This window comes from Bicyclus anynana, chromosome 6, assembly GCF_947172395.1.
Source record: "Bicyclus anynana chromosome 6, ilBicAnyn1.1, whole genome shotgun sequence".
NCBI lineage: Eukaryota > Metazoa > Arthropoda > Insecta > Lepidoptera > Nymphalidae > Bicyclus > Bicyclus anynana.
Window position 1 is genome coordinate 17,984,938 of NC_069088.1, and position 15,736 is coordinate 18,000,673.

Below are 15,736 nucleotides of genomic sequence, written 5' to 3' on the forward strand. Positions count from 1 at the left end.
TACGAAAATTAGTGAACCGGAGCCTGGAACTAGCCGGAGCAGTTATTCCGCGTTGCTATTGTTTCCGTCACCAAAAAAGAAACGTACGAATCAATCACCCTTATCGTCCTCCGAGAAAACCGTTTTGATTAATGTGTTTAAATATGTCGAGGAAACCTTATGCTTGCTTCTACATAATAAAGAAACAAAACTATAAGAGTTCTTTATTGCCTACGGAACCCTTAATATAAGTGAAGCATTATCTGTTTGATAAATAACAGGATATATTATATAGGAATATAAAATTAAAAAAAATATTTGTTTACCACAGGAAGTTTTATTTCATGATAATATTCGTAAATAATGATAAAATGTTGAGCAAACCTGAGTCAGCTGTTTTTGTTTGTTTACATAGTTTAAAATACCTACTCAATCTGACTATAGGTCTGACTGCCTCGGTCCACTCGTACGCTCAAGTGGTTTCGAATCAAGAGGTCCTGTGTTCGAATCTTGGGTCGAGTTATGAGATAGGTAAATAGTTTTTCTTTCTTCTATGAGATTTTAGTTTAAATTCTCTATCTTGTGGTGTTACACCCGTGCCTCGGAGAGTAAGTTAAGCCGTCTGTCTCGGTCATTGTCAATAACTAAATAAATAACACCTAACCATCATTATCATCATTATCAACCCATATTCGGCTTACTGCTGAGCTCGAGTCTCAGAATGAGAGGGGTTAGTCTACTACGCTGGCCCAATGCGGATTGGCAGACTTCACACACGAAGCGAATTAAGAAAATTCTCTAGTAGGTATGCATGTTTTCTCACTATGTTTTTTCCATCATCGTTTGAGACACGTGATATTTAATTTCCTAAGATGCACACAACTGAAAAGTGGAGGTGCATGCCCCGGACATATCCACTGTGCTATCACGGCTCTTTTAACTTTATTACCGTTACCCTAAGCCCGCCAACCTGCATTGGTGCAGCGTGGTGGGTCTAATAAGCTCCATATCCATATCCCGTCTATTATTAGGCTGATAATGATGAGATACATAAAATAACCGAGTTAGGTACTTATCTATAGCTATTTATTATTGTAGTTCTAATAATTATGTTATATGTAATCACTATTCCACTACCATTTTTTTTTATTCTGTAAAGAATAAAAAATAAGTTAGCCCTTGACTACAATCTCACCTGATGGTAAGTGATAATGGAATCTAAGATGGAAGTGGGTTAACTTGTTAAGAGGAGGATAAAAGTCCACACCCCCTTTGGTTTTTACACGACATCGTACCGGAACGCTAAATCGCTTGGCTGTAGGTACGTCTTTGTCGGTAGGGTGGTAACTAGCCACGGCTGAAGCTTCCCACCAGCCAGACCTGGACCAATTAAGAAAACCTCAGTCAATCCAGCCGGGGATCGAACCCAGGATCTCCATCTTGTATATCCACCGCAATTTCGCATTGGAATTTGGAGAAGCGTGGTGGGTCTAGGCCTGAACGCTGGCTTGACCATGTATATATAAATGGGCCTGATCCTTAGAGGGCCGTAAAAATAATCTGAAAATTAAGTCGCATAGCGCTCTAAAGTATACCTACCTACAATAATATGTAGATACCTATCTATATTATAGAAAGTGCGTTTTCTGAGCTGTGTATGGCAAACAAAGCCTATAAAAAGTCACTTGATAATCATTTGATTCTAGCATTATTCCAGCTGTAAGATTTTTAGGTCAGTTCACGTTCAGCCTAAACCAATGAATAAACGCAGAATGTATGTGGTATATCCAAATACATTTATTTTCATAGACTTACGAGTCGGTTTATTTTTTGCGTGATTTAATAGAAAATATTTGTACCGAATCGTAAATCTATGCATTTTATATTAATATAAATAAATACATAACCTTTATTTACTTTAAATACTGAACGTAAAAGAATTATCTATAACTATGTGTCATGTGTCAAGTGTCAATTCTGTCAAAATCTCAATGTGTTTTTGTTCTGACTTTGAGATCGAGATTGACTTTTGTTGTTATAGTTTGAATTGAATTTTTGTCGCATATTTTCATTATAATTTATTTTCATTGATACAATGAATACTTTTTTTAAATCATTGTTCAAATCAAAATGAATTCCTGCAATAGTAATATTCTTGACAATACCTCGACACCAAAACGTCGAGGACGTAGGAGTCTAGGTATAATAAAAATTTCAAGATCACCCAAACTTCTTAAACTGAAAACCAAAGAAGCTGACGAGAATATTGTGAATAGTACGCCAATAAGTTCTATTGTGACTGGTAAAGTTGAATCACCGTGTTTGCCGTGCAACCAGGTGGAGTACTGCGATTCCAGGAGTAACAGTTCAACATGCAGCGAGATACCGTGTTCGCCCGGCGTCCTGGAGTCGGGATTTCTTAAAGATCTCGAAAACTGGGACTCCTTTGTGTGTAGTAAGAACAACAACAGTGGAAATTCGAAGTTAGGTTATCTAAACGACTCTGTTAATATGGATGAAATTTTTCATTCAAAATTAGAACAAGATTTAATCAAAAGTCATTTAGACAGAACTCTACTAACTTCTAGGTGTGAGAAATTATTGCGAGATGAGATTGAAGACAGTTTTGATATGATAAATCAATCTATATGCAATATAAATAATGATAAACAAAGGTCTTTATTTGAAACTAGGGATTCATTTTTATTAGATATAAGGGAAAGTAGTATTGTAGCGGAACAGAAGGTTTTGAAGACAAATGATTTGCTGAAATCAAAGTTGTGTCAAGAATTTGTTAATCCAAATACATTCTATGGACTTCCAATGGTGGTCAAAGGATTGTTTAAAACTTATAGGAATATTGAAAAGTTTTATGGTTAGTACTTAATGTTTTATCTTATTTATAAATACAGCTAAAGTCTGTGACTGAGCTTGTCTGCGGTAGTACTATAATCCCCACCCATTGTACCACCTAATATTAGCATAAAATCAAGCACATGAAGCGATCTGACATACTCAATGAATAGTTGACGTCAGAGCTATGGTCCTCACATTAGAAACTACCCCAAAATCACACAATTTACCTGCTTTTTACTGTTACAACTGATAACAGATCCCAAGAACAAGGAAATAAAACTTAGTTGCAGGGGAAAATTAAAACATCCCATGGGCCATAAACCCTCCACAAAATTTGTGTACGTCACTGGAGAATAGATATATACAGTGCAAAGTTGTATGCAAAGTTATGTACTTTATATTATCCTTTAGTGTCAATTTTCAGACTGGCAAGAAGAATGTCTCAATTTAGACGCAATAAGACAAAGACGTAACCTCATCTACGCTCTCCCAACAAGTGGAGGCAAGACGCTGGTGGCGGAGGTGCTCATGTTGCGGGAGGTACTCAACAGGAAACAGAATGCACTGTTCATTCTACCATTTGTAGCCATTGTGCAGGAAAAAGTAAGAGAATTTAATTTTTTCTTTTTAGATCAGAATAAATGAAGTAATATGCCTTTCTTTCTGCATCCACAACTGGCAAATATTTATGTAATGAGCTTGCTCTTGTGTATGCCGATTTCCAGTGTCTGGGTGTATAGTATATTGCTGTATATATTGCCCTATAACATCCTTTATATAGCAGTAAAAGTTCTATTATTCCTATTTTGGGAACAGCTGAACCAATTTATGGTTCAGCCATACCTGAGATTAGATTGACAACAATGATTTTATACTATTAGATAATATGTCACTAGCCTGTCAAAACTGAGGTGGAGGTGGCCTAATTTCATTTAGTCATATTGTAAACATCAGTCTCAACAAAAGCCTCAATAGCTCAACGGTAAGAGCGGTCAGACTCATCGCCGAGGGTGGTGGTTCAATCAACACCCTGTTTATTTGAAACTAGGGATACTCACTCCTAGCACAGTCTTTCCTGACTAGTTGGAAGGGAACAGGAATATTGGTCATATTATAATAAATATAGCAAAAACTCTTTTTTTTTAAAAAAAAAAAGCCTTCAAACCCATGCGACAACATCACCCAGGTCCAACAAAATACTCTCTATGTATGTTTCAACCAGAAACCGGAGCAGATTATAGCAATAAATAAATTATTGTCTTCTTCAATTTTATTTATATGTAGATTTATATTTAGCTAATTTTCAGATTTGGTCACTAGCACCATTTGCACTGCAATTAGATTTCCTAGTGGAGGAGTATGCGGCGGGCAAGGGTCACATACCTCCCAAGAAGAGGCGCAAGAAGAACAGTATCTACATTGCCACTATTGAAAAGGCCTTGGCCTTGATCAGGAGTTTGATTGAGCTGGACAGATTGAATGAAATTGGACTTATTGTGGTGAGATTACTTAAAACCTTTTTATTGCTTTTTACACTTTAAAATACATAAACACAAATATCAAATTAATTTTAATTTGATATTTGGGTTTGGTTGGATGTCTCATACTTTTTACCAGCCTATGGTGAAGACAAAAGGAAGGGTAATTTTTTTAGCAGTCTATGTATGTATGTATGTATGTGTGAATGATTGTATGTTCCACCGTAGCGCCTAAACAACTGGACCAATTTAAATTAAATTTACTATTTATTTTTTTTGTTGATCAAAAAAACACAAAATTGTGTTAATTTAAAAATTAATTTTAAATTTATTACTGAGATATAAGTACATATATATAATTAGTAATTACCATAACTCTTACTATTTAATAGACATTCAAATAGGACAAGGTTCTCTGTTTGGCTATATGCTTTTAATTAGAATTTAGAGCAATGTACCTAATCACACTTTTATGAAGCATGTTAAGACTAAAGTTAATTATTTTTGTATTATTAAGGTGGATGAGCTGCATCTTATAGGGGAGGCGGGGCGGGGCAGCACACTGGAGACATTGTTGACTACTGTCATATTTGCCAACCGTAAGTTATAGTAAGTGATACGCCTTTGACTGGGTGATTGACACTGCATTGTTAATGTCAATAAGTAGATAATACTATAGTAAACTTTCCAACCAAAATAAAGCTGACTTCACTCAGTGCAATCATTAGAAATACACGTACCTATATCTAATGATTGCATACACCCATTTGAAATTTATTTTATAGTACAGTCCGATACCATTGATATGACTTCACGGGAATTAGCTGCGATGTCGCTACACGCTGGTAGTACATAAAATACGCTGAAAACATGACGTTTGAGGTGGCGGTTGTGCAATGAGGCACGCGCGGAGTGGAGCCCTGCCGCTGCGTCGCTGCTTTCCTGCTGTTACCTAAAGTTATACATTGCTCATCTTATAGTTTCTTATAATATAAGTTAAACTAATCTAATAAAATTTGCATCATACTGTAACTGAAGTTAAAACAAATCTAATTTTCATTTAACACGTAAACTACACCTCTCCATAAAGTTGCATAAATCATAAATCATTTATTGCCAGAATGTGGTCATATACAGATATTGTTACATTTTAATGTTCATACACAATCTGCCTCATAGGCGTGCAAGCCGAGTACATTATTATAATTTTTATTTACTAATATTAGAATTGTCAATTATTTATAATGTCATTTCATAAATTAAAGTCATGCATTGCTTTATATTATAATTAAAACTATACACTTCTTTTCCTCTTTTAAAGTAGTATAATATTTTCCAGAGGGTATTCAAATAGTGGGCATGAGCGCCACAATAGGCAACCTGCCTGACATAGCCCAGTTCCTGAAGGCTGACGTGTACGAGAAGCAGTTCCGCCCGGTGGAGCTGACGGAGTATGTCAAGCTGGGTGCCATGCTGCATAGGATCCAGTGGACTGATGGAGCCATGGAGCTGGTCCCGGAGAGACAGCTGGCTTTTGACGTGAGTTATTACTTCTATCAGCAGATGGATGTCCTCTGCAGACTGCTTGATATTTAAGTGTGACATAAACCGCGCGCCACGACATATCTCGTAAAGAGAAATAGAGAAATGTAGATCAATGGCGGCAGGACTGTCTCATCTCTTTCGTCTCAACGCAAAGATTTCTTGGTAGATATTTATGTATTTCTCTTCATGGAACATGTCGTTGTCGTTAAGTGACGGCGCAGTCTTACTTTCAAGAAGTACAAGTTTATTCTTTAGGTACAGAAACTATTTCAAAAAGCAGTTCCCTTTCCTTTAAGTTAATCGTCATTCTGTTGAAATTTTGTTCTACGATTAATTTCTTCTTAGAACTTCGTAATACATGTGTATCACTCGGCTCTCTCGCAGTACTCGGCGGCGGGCGCGGCGCTGGACCCCGACTACCTGGGCGGGCTGGTGGCGGAAGTGGTGCCGCAGGCGTCGTGCCTCGTATTCTGCGCCACCAAGCTCAACTGCGAGAACGTCGCCGCGCTGCTGTGCAAACTGCAGCGACGGTTTGTTCAAACTTTTCATCTTACTAAGTCTTACTATTAAAAACAAACCATTTTTTTTTTATAAACAAGCTTTGATCACCATTTAGTATAAAAGTACTTGTTGAAACAAATCAAAAGAGCCCAAACTCGACAGGGCTGCTTCGTTTAGTTATGGAGTTCCTATGGTCACCTTCCAGCTCTATCATCAGATCAGCTTTGCAATATATTTATACATATGCATGTATAAATCGGATAACAAATTATCATAATATCAGCATAATTTTGGCTCAATCTGAAAAACCGGGAAACCGGGAAGTGGCACAAATTTAACTTGCAAGATTTGACACAGAGATAACAAGACAGATAAAACTAAATAAATGCTTGTAAATTTCTGATTCATAAAATAATATGCTTATTACAACATGTTTCTACATTGGACAACTAATCAAGTAAATTAGTTGTCTTAACTAACCCGCCCTCTCTATTTTAATATGTGTATGCCACACCTGAGGAACGTTTGGCGCAGACCGTTCGATTTGTTACGTTCGTAATGTTTTTCCATTATCCCCTGAGACACCAGCCGACCACCATTCAAAGTTTGTGCGCATACCCATAATTCCGTCGCCGAAAGTTTCGGCGCAGCGACGTTCCGCAGGGGTCGCTACACTTATTGTAAAGAAATAAAACGTAGAGAAATCTAAACTTAGACATTTAGAGCACCCGCTCACTTACAATTCTTAGTTGGCCGACTATCGAACAACTTAATTGCAAACCTTTGCAATTTAGTAGGACTACCTTTAAATTTGTATATAATCGAAGGCGAATCGAGACTCTGATCGGTGTCCAATTTATTAGTTGGAGACGATGTGCGGGCTAACATATATCGCTGTACCTGTATACTCTGCGATTTAGTCGGCCATCTAAAAATTGTAAGTGAGCGGGTGCTCTTAAGTACATCCATTGTTATTTAAGTCTGCTTCAGCTTAAAATGACTGTTGCGTTAACACTCAGCGAAATGAGCAACCACCGCGTCCCGGAGCGCTCGGCTCTGCGCCAGGCGCTGCGCGCGGAGGGCGCGGGCGACAACCTGCTGCACTGCGTGCGCTTCGGCGTCGCCTTCCACCACGCGGGGCTGGCGGCCGACGAGCGCGCGCTGCTGGAGCACGCCTTCAGGTCACGGCGGCTTCTAGATTCCACTCGGTCATTCTTATTGTCTGCCTTACCTACATTATCAGCCGATAGACGTCCACTGCTGGACTTAGGCCTCTTGCATGGAACTCCAAGCACAACGGTCTCGAGCCGCAAGCCTATTTTATCGTCTAAATAATCCTTAATAAGATTTTTCTATATGCTTGCGTTTAATAATAACTTTGAACTTATTGACAGACATGCCTGTGGTTTCATGTGGCAGTTTATTATAAAAAGAATCATACAACTAGCTAAAGTTCATATCCAAAACACGTGTGGGAGTCCTCGGCTGTGTGATGCAGAGAGACTTGCGGTGGTAGGCGTATTCTTTGTTCATTCATTGATCTTTTTTATTAAATAATACAAAATAAAGTAAGCCTTCATTGCTGTTTTTAACTATTCATACAAATATTAACAAAGTAATTATTCCTCTAATATTTTCCTCTCATTCTGTCTTTTGCTATTCATATCCATTTTGATCCTCCTATTTTCAAAAAATCATCTTACCCTCTCTTCAACTGCCTTCCTCTATTTTGTTTACTATCTCAAGGGTACCATTCAGTTATTTGTCCATTTCTCTCAGCAAATATCCTGTCCACCGTATAAAAATATGCCACTCACAAGTAATGTATGATCAGGGCGGGAGTGATATCCGTGGTGTGCTGCACGTCGACGCTGGCCGCCGGCGTGAACCTGCCCGCGCGGCGTGTCATCGTGCGCGCGCCGCGCGTCGGCCGCGACCTCATCTCGCTGGGCGCCTACAAGCAGATGGTGGGGCGCGCCGGCCGCGCGGGCGTGTGCGAGGCCGGTGAGACTACTACTACTACGCGTCACTACAGCCATGAAATGCATTGAATCACATGGGATGTCTGGTATTATCCGGCTCGAATGACTTTGGCTGCTTTCCTTATCTATTGTGTTGTTTTTTTTTCTGATTGTGTAAGTGCCGTAGGCTCCTTTATGGGACTGAGTCTGAGTGTATCAGTCGGGGCCCATCTCCACGTCCAAAAGCCCACGTCCGGGTGACATCAGATCAGATCGGGGACCTCGTCTCGACCTCGAAAACGCTGTGTAGCTTGTGTTTGTGTTGTCAATGTTGAGCATTGTCGTTCGTTATGTCATCGTCACGGTCGTAAAGGACGTTTTTTAGGCATCTTAATCGGCAATCGGCGTTAGAATCGAGTGTATAGTTGCAAGCCAACTACCAACAGACATTAGTTGGTTGGGGTGGGTGGCGGCTCTCTCTTCTCGGGATCTGTTTCATACATTGGGCTATTGGAGGAGATCTAGGTCTCTATGTAAGTCGTTATTGCGTAAAGACCACGGAGCGCCCGTGATCTATTGCATGAACCGGTTCTGAAGGACCTGGAGGGGTTTTAGAGTCGCCTTTGGGCGGTGGGTTTACAGTAGCGTATAGAGAGTCGCGCTTGGAGCAGAGGGATAATTTTCTTTTATCGCATATCATAGAGTAGAGACGACCCATCACATACGCAGATATTTTTTTGGATTTCTGTATGTGAGTCGCGAAGCTGATGCGGGTATGAAGGATAGGTGATTCGTGTAAGGAGATCTCTTTTAAGTCGAAATAACGCCTCGCAAGTTTCCTTGAGAAGAGTACTGCTGCATTCTTTTCTGGGTTTCCCTCTATTCTCCATTTACGAAACCACTTTGCTAGTTGTGATACCGATTTCGTTTGTGACACATTCTTTCCGTATTTTGTTGCTATTTCTGTTACTGGTTGGTTGCAGAAACACTAGGGATATGTAATTCAGGCATTTACCTACTATTGAATGGATAATTAATTGGTGAAGGTATTAGAAGTTCTTAATTTTAGTTCTAAAGATCTTAATTTTAGTTCTATTCAATAATAGACATTCGTTTTATTTCCGTTAGATTCTAATAAAAATATCATCATTAGGAATGAATTTACGTATTGGAGTAATATAATTCTGAAATTATTAATGTTCAAACCTTTATGAACTGTAAGATTATACAGGAAAACAATGGAATAAGTTAAAATGAACACTTAATATGGTTTTAGGTGAAAGCATCATAATCTGCGGCGACGCGGACTGGCCGAGGCTGCGGCGCGTGCTGACGGGCGGCATGCCGGGCGCGCGCAGCCGGCTGCGGGCGGGCGTGGGCTCGCTGCTGCTCAGTGCGGTCGCGCTGCGGCTGGCGGACGAGCGGCGGGCGCTGCGCCGCCTGCTGGCCGCCACGCTGCTGGCCATCGCACCGGCGGACAGGTGAGCTACATGTAGAAGCTCTTTATGGTTATGTATGTACTTCTGTCGCCAAGAAACATTACTGTGTTACAGTCTGAAGGGAATGGTTGCGGTTTAATTGCAGCATGACTACACCACAGTTGACCCAAGAAGCGTGTTACGAGATATCTCGTAAAAACAAACTAGCACGGTATCGATAATATCGTTCTCTCTTTTGTCCCGTCGCACCGAAAGAGAAAGAGATAATTTCGATCCTACCAAAACATATGCATGTAAAGTAAGGCCATGGTTGCTTGCACAGTAAAAAATTATCAGATCTCATGGAGAGCAAAGATTTTAACTTTACACGGTACACGCTCTTACCTAAACTCTCTAACTATTTGTCGTCCATAGTATTCTGTGTGAATCCTACTACTATTGGTAGCCGTATATGTTTCATTCTTCATTTAGTTGTCTGGATTTGGACGAAGTGTTTGACGAGTCCATCAAAGCCTTGCTGAAGAGTGGCGCGGTGGAGACGGTCGGCGCGGCTGCTGACGACGGCAACTACCGCTTGACTGTGAGCCAACTCGGCAGGGCGGCTATTAAAGGTAAAGTTGCATTTCAAACGTATTGTGATTGTGATGGTGATAATTGTGATAAAGCACGTATTGATGTACGCAGTCACATATAGAGGAAATCTTGACTCAACAATGATTAATTTGACAAAAAAATAAAATGACCTTGCTGATTCAAGGTCATTTTATTTTTTCAGTCAGAAGTCAAATTCAAGTCAAAATTCTCGCTATTTTAACATTACGAGGACATAGCATTTACGAGGTGCACTTTCAGGGTTTTTGTTGACCCTAAGCATGCATGATTTTGTGGCAAATATAGTGTATTGGCGTGGAATTATATTGCACTACCTTATTCTTAAGAATTTCACAATACCGCCTGTGTATGTTCACTGTAGGGTGCATGGAGCTGAGTGTCGCCAAGCAGTTGCTGCGCGACCTGGACGTGGCGTCCCGCAGCCTGGTGCTGATGGGCAGCATGCACCTGCTGTACCTGGTGGCGCCGCACGACAGCGGACTGCGGCCCGACTACAGGCAATACTACGCCCGGGTGAGATACTGCATGCAGTAGAAGGCCCGTAGTCTCAGACCAATTATAGAAGGACCTGTATCGCACTCATAGTCACAAACAAAATTGTCTGTCATTTTCTGAGGAAAACGGGCTTAGATTTTGTATATATCTTATACTAAACTAGAAGATTTTGCCCGTTTTTTACACAATTCAATTACACAAAATGGTATTTTTACGGAGCTCTTTAACCGACGAACACGATTACAACTATTTAACATCGATTCTATAGATACAGTTTCTATAATCGCATTAGATCGGTGATCATATACTTTATGGTGATCATAGACAGAAAAGTAACGTCTAGCGAGGCAGGTCCTATACAATAATTGGTCTGAGCCCGTAGTAGAAACTTCCTTCACCCACCGTGACTCGTTGAGCTATGTCAGTGTCTTTGATTCTTCTGCGGATCTCCTCATTTCTGATTCGATCACGCAAGAAACTCCGAGCATAGCTCGTTCCATCGTCGGCTGTGTGTTTTAGTAATAGAAAATATTAAAATACATTAATCATATTTTCATTCAGTACTGCGACTTGGACGAGGAGGGTCTCCAGACGGCGAGGGTGTTGGGCATCACCGAGAGGAACGCGATACAAATTATGACTGGGAAGCCGATCACAGTGAGTAACTGTTGTTTTTCTTCCATGTGTGAGGTTCGTCTCCATTTCTGTAGAGAAGAATAATAGAATTCGACCAGCTCTACAGCGTAAACAATTTCAATGTCCTATTTGTAATATAAGTATTATATAATTTAAAGTGATTTGAGGATCCATCCAAAATTCATTTTTATGCATGAAAATGCGTGTTTTTTTACCTAAAAGTTTGATTTTTTTTTCGATCAATAAGACTACTATCATAATTATTTATAGAAAGCAATGATCTAGAATGGGACGGGCATGCCTAAAAAGTCCCTATTCTCTCTTGCCATTAAGGTGTTTAAACTGTAGAAGGCTGGAACAACAACACTTTAGCTAGGACTGGTATTCATAAGTAATTCTGTTGTAAGATAGTGTTTACAATTCCACAGAATGTCCCGGAGAGTGTCCTGAGCAGGTTCTACATCGCGATGATGCTGCGCGACCTGTGGCGACAGGTGCCGTTCCCGGTCGTCGCTGAGAAGTTAGTCTTACTTGTTTATTTTAACTTGTGTTTACAATTAATAATAACGAATATATTGTTACAATGATCCCTTGTTGGGGCGTCATAAAGTTTATAATAATTGTATGTCATTGTGATGTAGGAATGAGTTATGACATCAATGTAAAAATCTATAGCGAGGTCGATTCTGTACATGAAATATATTTCCAAAATAACTATCAGGGGGTGATCAATACTGATACCAAAATTGCAGTCAGTAAAATTTTCTCTGTTTGTCTGTATGTTCGTTATAGAAACAAAAACTACTCGACGGATTTTAACGAAACTTGGTACAATTATTCTTCATACGCCTGCGCAGGTTATAGTTTACTTTTTATCAACCGACTTGCAAAAAGGAGGAGGTTCTACGTTCGGCTGTATATAGTGCAGTGAAGGAAAATGTTGGGTACGGGAGAAGTTACTCCATTTTTACAGCGATACTGCTGTACGGACTGGATTAAAGAGGTCTAAAGGCGGACGAAGTCGCGGGCGTCCGCTAGTACATAATATATGACTTAAACAGGACTATGTCGATTTGTAACTAGTATTGATGACCTGATTAAAGTTTGTCACAGGTATTATTGTTCTAAATCGTCGATCTACATGATCGATGTGATAATATTTTATTGTATTTTGGGAAAGCCCCGCAAATCTGGCTCAACAAAATAGCTTCTTCCAATGTCAGTGCATCTTTTGCTGCAGTCGGCTGAGTGCCAAACCCGCACCAAATGTTTTCGCATCAACGTTTCTCATTAGAACAATTTTTTTTTGTTGCACTATCCCACATTTAATTACATTAATTCCTTTATCCAAAGATTGTCTGGTAGATATTGCTTTAAGCCATAAGACCGTCTTGCACAAACATGTTTTCTTTATTATTGTTTTTGTTTTGTGCACTAAAGTATAAATAAATAAAATAGAACTGCTATAGTATAGAACTACCTTCTGGCGTCTGTGTTTCTTGCCACCTACAATATAACGTGTAAGGGCACTTTCTAGGCAAGTGCATAACTCTTAGACCTTATCATTGATTGTAGTCAAGTGCAAACCTATTGACCATAAAAAAAACCAGCGTTTGACATCGAAGCAAAATGAATCAGCGAGCCAATAGTTGGGTGTAAGTCGTTCATTTCCGTGCTAGGTACTGCGTGCCGCGCGGCACGGTGCAGGGGATGATGGCGAGTGCAGCGGCGTTCGCGGCGGGCGCCGTGCGCCTGTGCGACGAGCTGGAGCCGCTGTGGAGCTTCAAGCTGCTGCTGGAGGGGCTGGCGCTGCGCCTGCGCCACTGCGCCGCGCCCGAGCTCGAGCAGCTCATGGAGCTGCCGGCCGTGAGGAAGGTATACTGCTGGTGCTCTGTGCGACGAGCTGGAGCCGCTGTGGAGCTTCAAGCTGCTGCTGGAGGGGCTGGCGCTGCACCTGCGCCACTGCGCCGCGCCCGCGCTCGAGCAGCTCATGGAGCTGCCGGCCGTGAGGAAGGTATACTGCTGGTGCTCTGTGCGACGAGCTGGAGCCGCTGTGGAGCTTCAAGCTGCTGCTGGAGGGGCTGGCGCTGCGCCTGCGCCACTGCGCCGCGCCCGAGCTCGAGCAGCTCATGGAGCTGCCGGCCGTGAGGAAGGTATACTGCTGGTGCTCTGTGCGACGAGCTGGAGCCGCTGTGAGAAAGGTGTACTACTCAGTCAAGTAAGATAGTATCGAGAAAAGATTAAAAAACTTGTGCTTTAGACCACACAACTGAAGTAGAACTTGTTGCAAAAAATAAAAAATAAAGCGCCATCTATGAGCCTCTGGCATAACTGTGACAAGAGGTTCTTGAAGTGTAAAAAAGGGATTGTTTCAAAGTTCTATGAGAACGCCATCTGCTGGTAGTTTAAAATAACAAATACTGTTTCACTATGCCTGTAGATTGCAGCACAAATCTTAAAAGCCTCGCTCGATTACACTTTTCGTGACGCATTCACCACGTTACTTACTCCTTAAGTCTAGCATGTGAAAAGTAGATTAACTTCTTTCAATATACTAGATTATTGTGATGCATTGTGACGGTTGTTCAGGCGCGCGCGCTGCAGCTGGTGCGCGCGGGCTACAAGCGCATAGAGGACATCGCCAAGGCGCCCGCGAACGAGCTCATGAACAACGTGGCGCACCTCTCGCGCTCCGCCGCCGACCACCTCATAAGCGCTGCCAGGGTACGCATGAGACCTTAATCCGACTCTCTCGCAAAATCCGTTCATAGCTGATGTCTATTAACTATAAACTACCTCCTTACCAAATGTCAACTTTGTGACTTTTCGCGCTTTTACAAACAAAAGGAAATAGGTTATGTTCTTTACATTGGCTCTTAGAACTACGTCAACAATACTGCGCTTTTACGGTGTGGGCTCTTTAGACCTCAATGTCCATCGGGTCTACGAATAATGTGCCCCGCCCATTGCCACACCACCTTCGCACTTCCGTGGCGAAGTGGTATGTGCGGTGGATTTACAATATTTTATACTATAGATCGGTTATGTCCCTACAAAATCACCGCAAAAAGTGATTCGAATAATAGGCTACAAAACTGAGCGCACACATGCACAATTTTGTCTTTAATTCCATTATTTATTTATGTAATTATTTTTAGTTATTACATTTCCTGAACACACAATCGACATTGTAGACGATATTTAGGTATTATTTGTTTAAATAACATTCCTAGTTGCCGACTAACATTGAGATGTGGAAATTTCCTCTTTTGAGCGCCTCATCATTGTTCCCAGCTGAGTGTCTGAGCTTTCTCACGAGGCCCATAGGTGTGCTAAGGTTTCACAAAGACACTGCGGTCAAATACCTAATTTATAAAAAAAAGAATGCTCTGTAAAGTAACAAAAGCAATATTTACTGCTTTCAGGTTATGCTCATAGAGAAAGTAGAAAATTTACGCGCTGAGGCTGAAGATGTGATGGAGGAACTGAAGCTTTAATACATTATATCATGATTATCATTGTTTGATTAGGATGTCTTGCCATTACAAGATCTTTGCTAACTAGGAATATAGATCATAGCGATGGGTGTCACTCATATCTATAGTGTAGCAAGGTCTCAAAATAATGGTCAAAAACATTTTACAATTATACAGAAGTCAATTATACTACCTCAATAACATAAAAATTAAGTGTACAAGTTTTTATTAATAAGTAATATATGAATTGATTTAAGTGATGCAATAAATTATTTATAATAATAAAGGTGTTTAACTTTATCCTAAAACTTTGAGTTAGCATAGCCAATGGTTCTTTAATGATTCTTCTGCTATAAGCTTTTTGAACCTTATACATGTAGGTCCTCTGGCCACAGATTACCTAAATTGAGTGAAATGTCATAATAAAAAAAAGAAAAAAAAAACTTTGAGCTTTGATTTGAATACAATCTCAGACCAATTACCTTATATAGGCCTGCCTCGCTAGAGGTTTTAATCATTATCAAACATATTCATACAATTTGTGTCTATAGAATCGATGATTCATTGTGTTATAAAATTGCACATGTGTGTATTAGGATTTAAAGTTATACTTGTGTGTAGTAGTGTAAGGTCACAGTGGAATATATTTTCGATGTGCGATTTTACCTTGTCCCCCTCAAAAAACGACAGATAATTTTGTTGGCGAATTCGAGTACAATGCAAGTCCAATAGAAGGTCTGAGTCCAATCTCAATATTA

General features: G+C 40.3%; 1 protein-coding gene across 3 annotated transcripts; it reads left to right on the forward strand.

Annotated features, from left to right (window-relative positions):
• Positions 1-1,985: 1,985 nt before the first annotated feature.
• Positions 1,986-15,260, forward strand: LOC112050227 (helicase POLQ-like). Of its 3 annotated transcripts, none has more exons than XR_008250912.1 (16): positions 1,986-2,854; positions 3,260-3,438; positions 4,143-4,334; positions 4,831-4,912; positions 5,653-5,852; positions 6,243-6,388; positions 7,379-7,567; positions 8,194-8,363; positions 9,597-9,801; positions 10,231-10,370; positions 10,733-10,884; positions 11,428-11,523; positions 11,931-12,022; positions 13,182-13,655; positions 14,092-14,226; positions 14,928-15,260. XR_008250912.1 is itself a non-coding variant. In XM_052882123.1 (16 exons), the coding sequence occupies exons 1-16, from the start codon at positions 2,110-2,112 to the stop codon at positions 14,997-14,999; spliced, it is 2,964 nt and encodes a 987-aa protein (XP_052738083.1). In that variant the 5' UTR covers positions 1,987-2,109; the 3' UTR covers positions 15,000-15,260. The 3 variants fall into 3 exon arrangements, 1 of the variants encoding a protein (XP_052738083.1); XR_008250913.1 differs by having other exon boundaries at positions 7,379-7,540; XM_052882123.1 differs by having other exon boundaries at positions 1,987-2,854; positions 7,379-7,540; positions 13,182-13,377.
• The last annotated feature ends 476 nt before the right edge of the window (positions 15,261-15,736 follow it).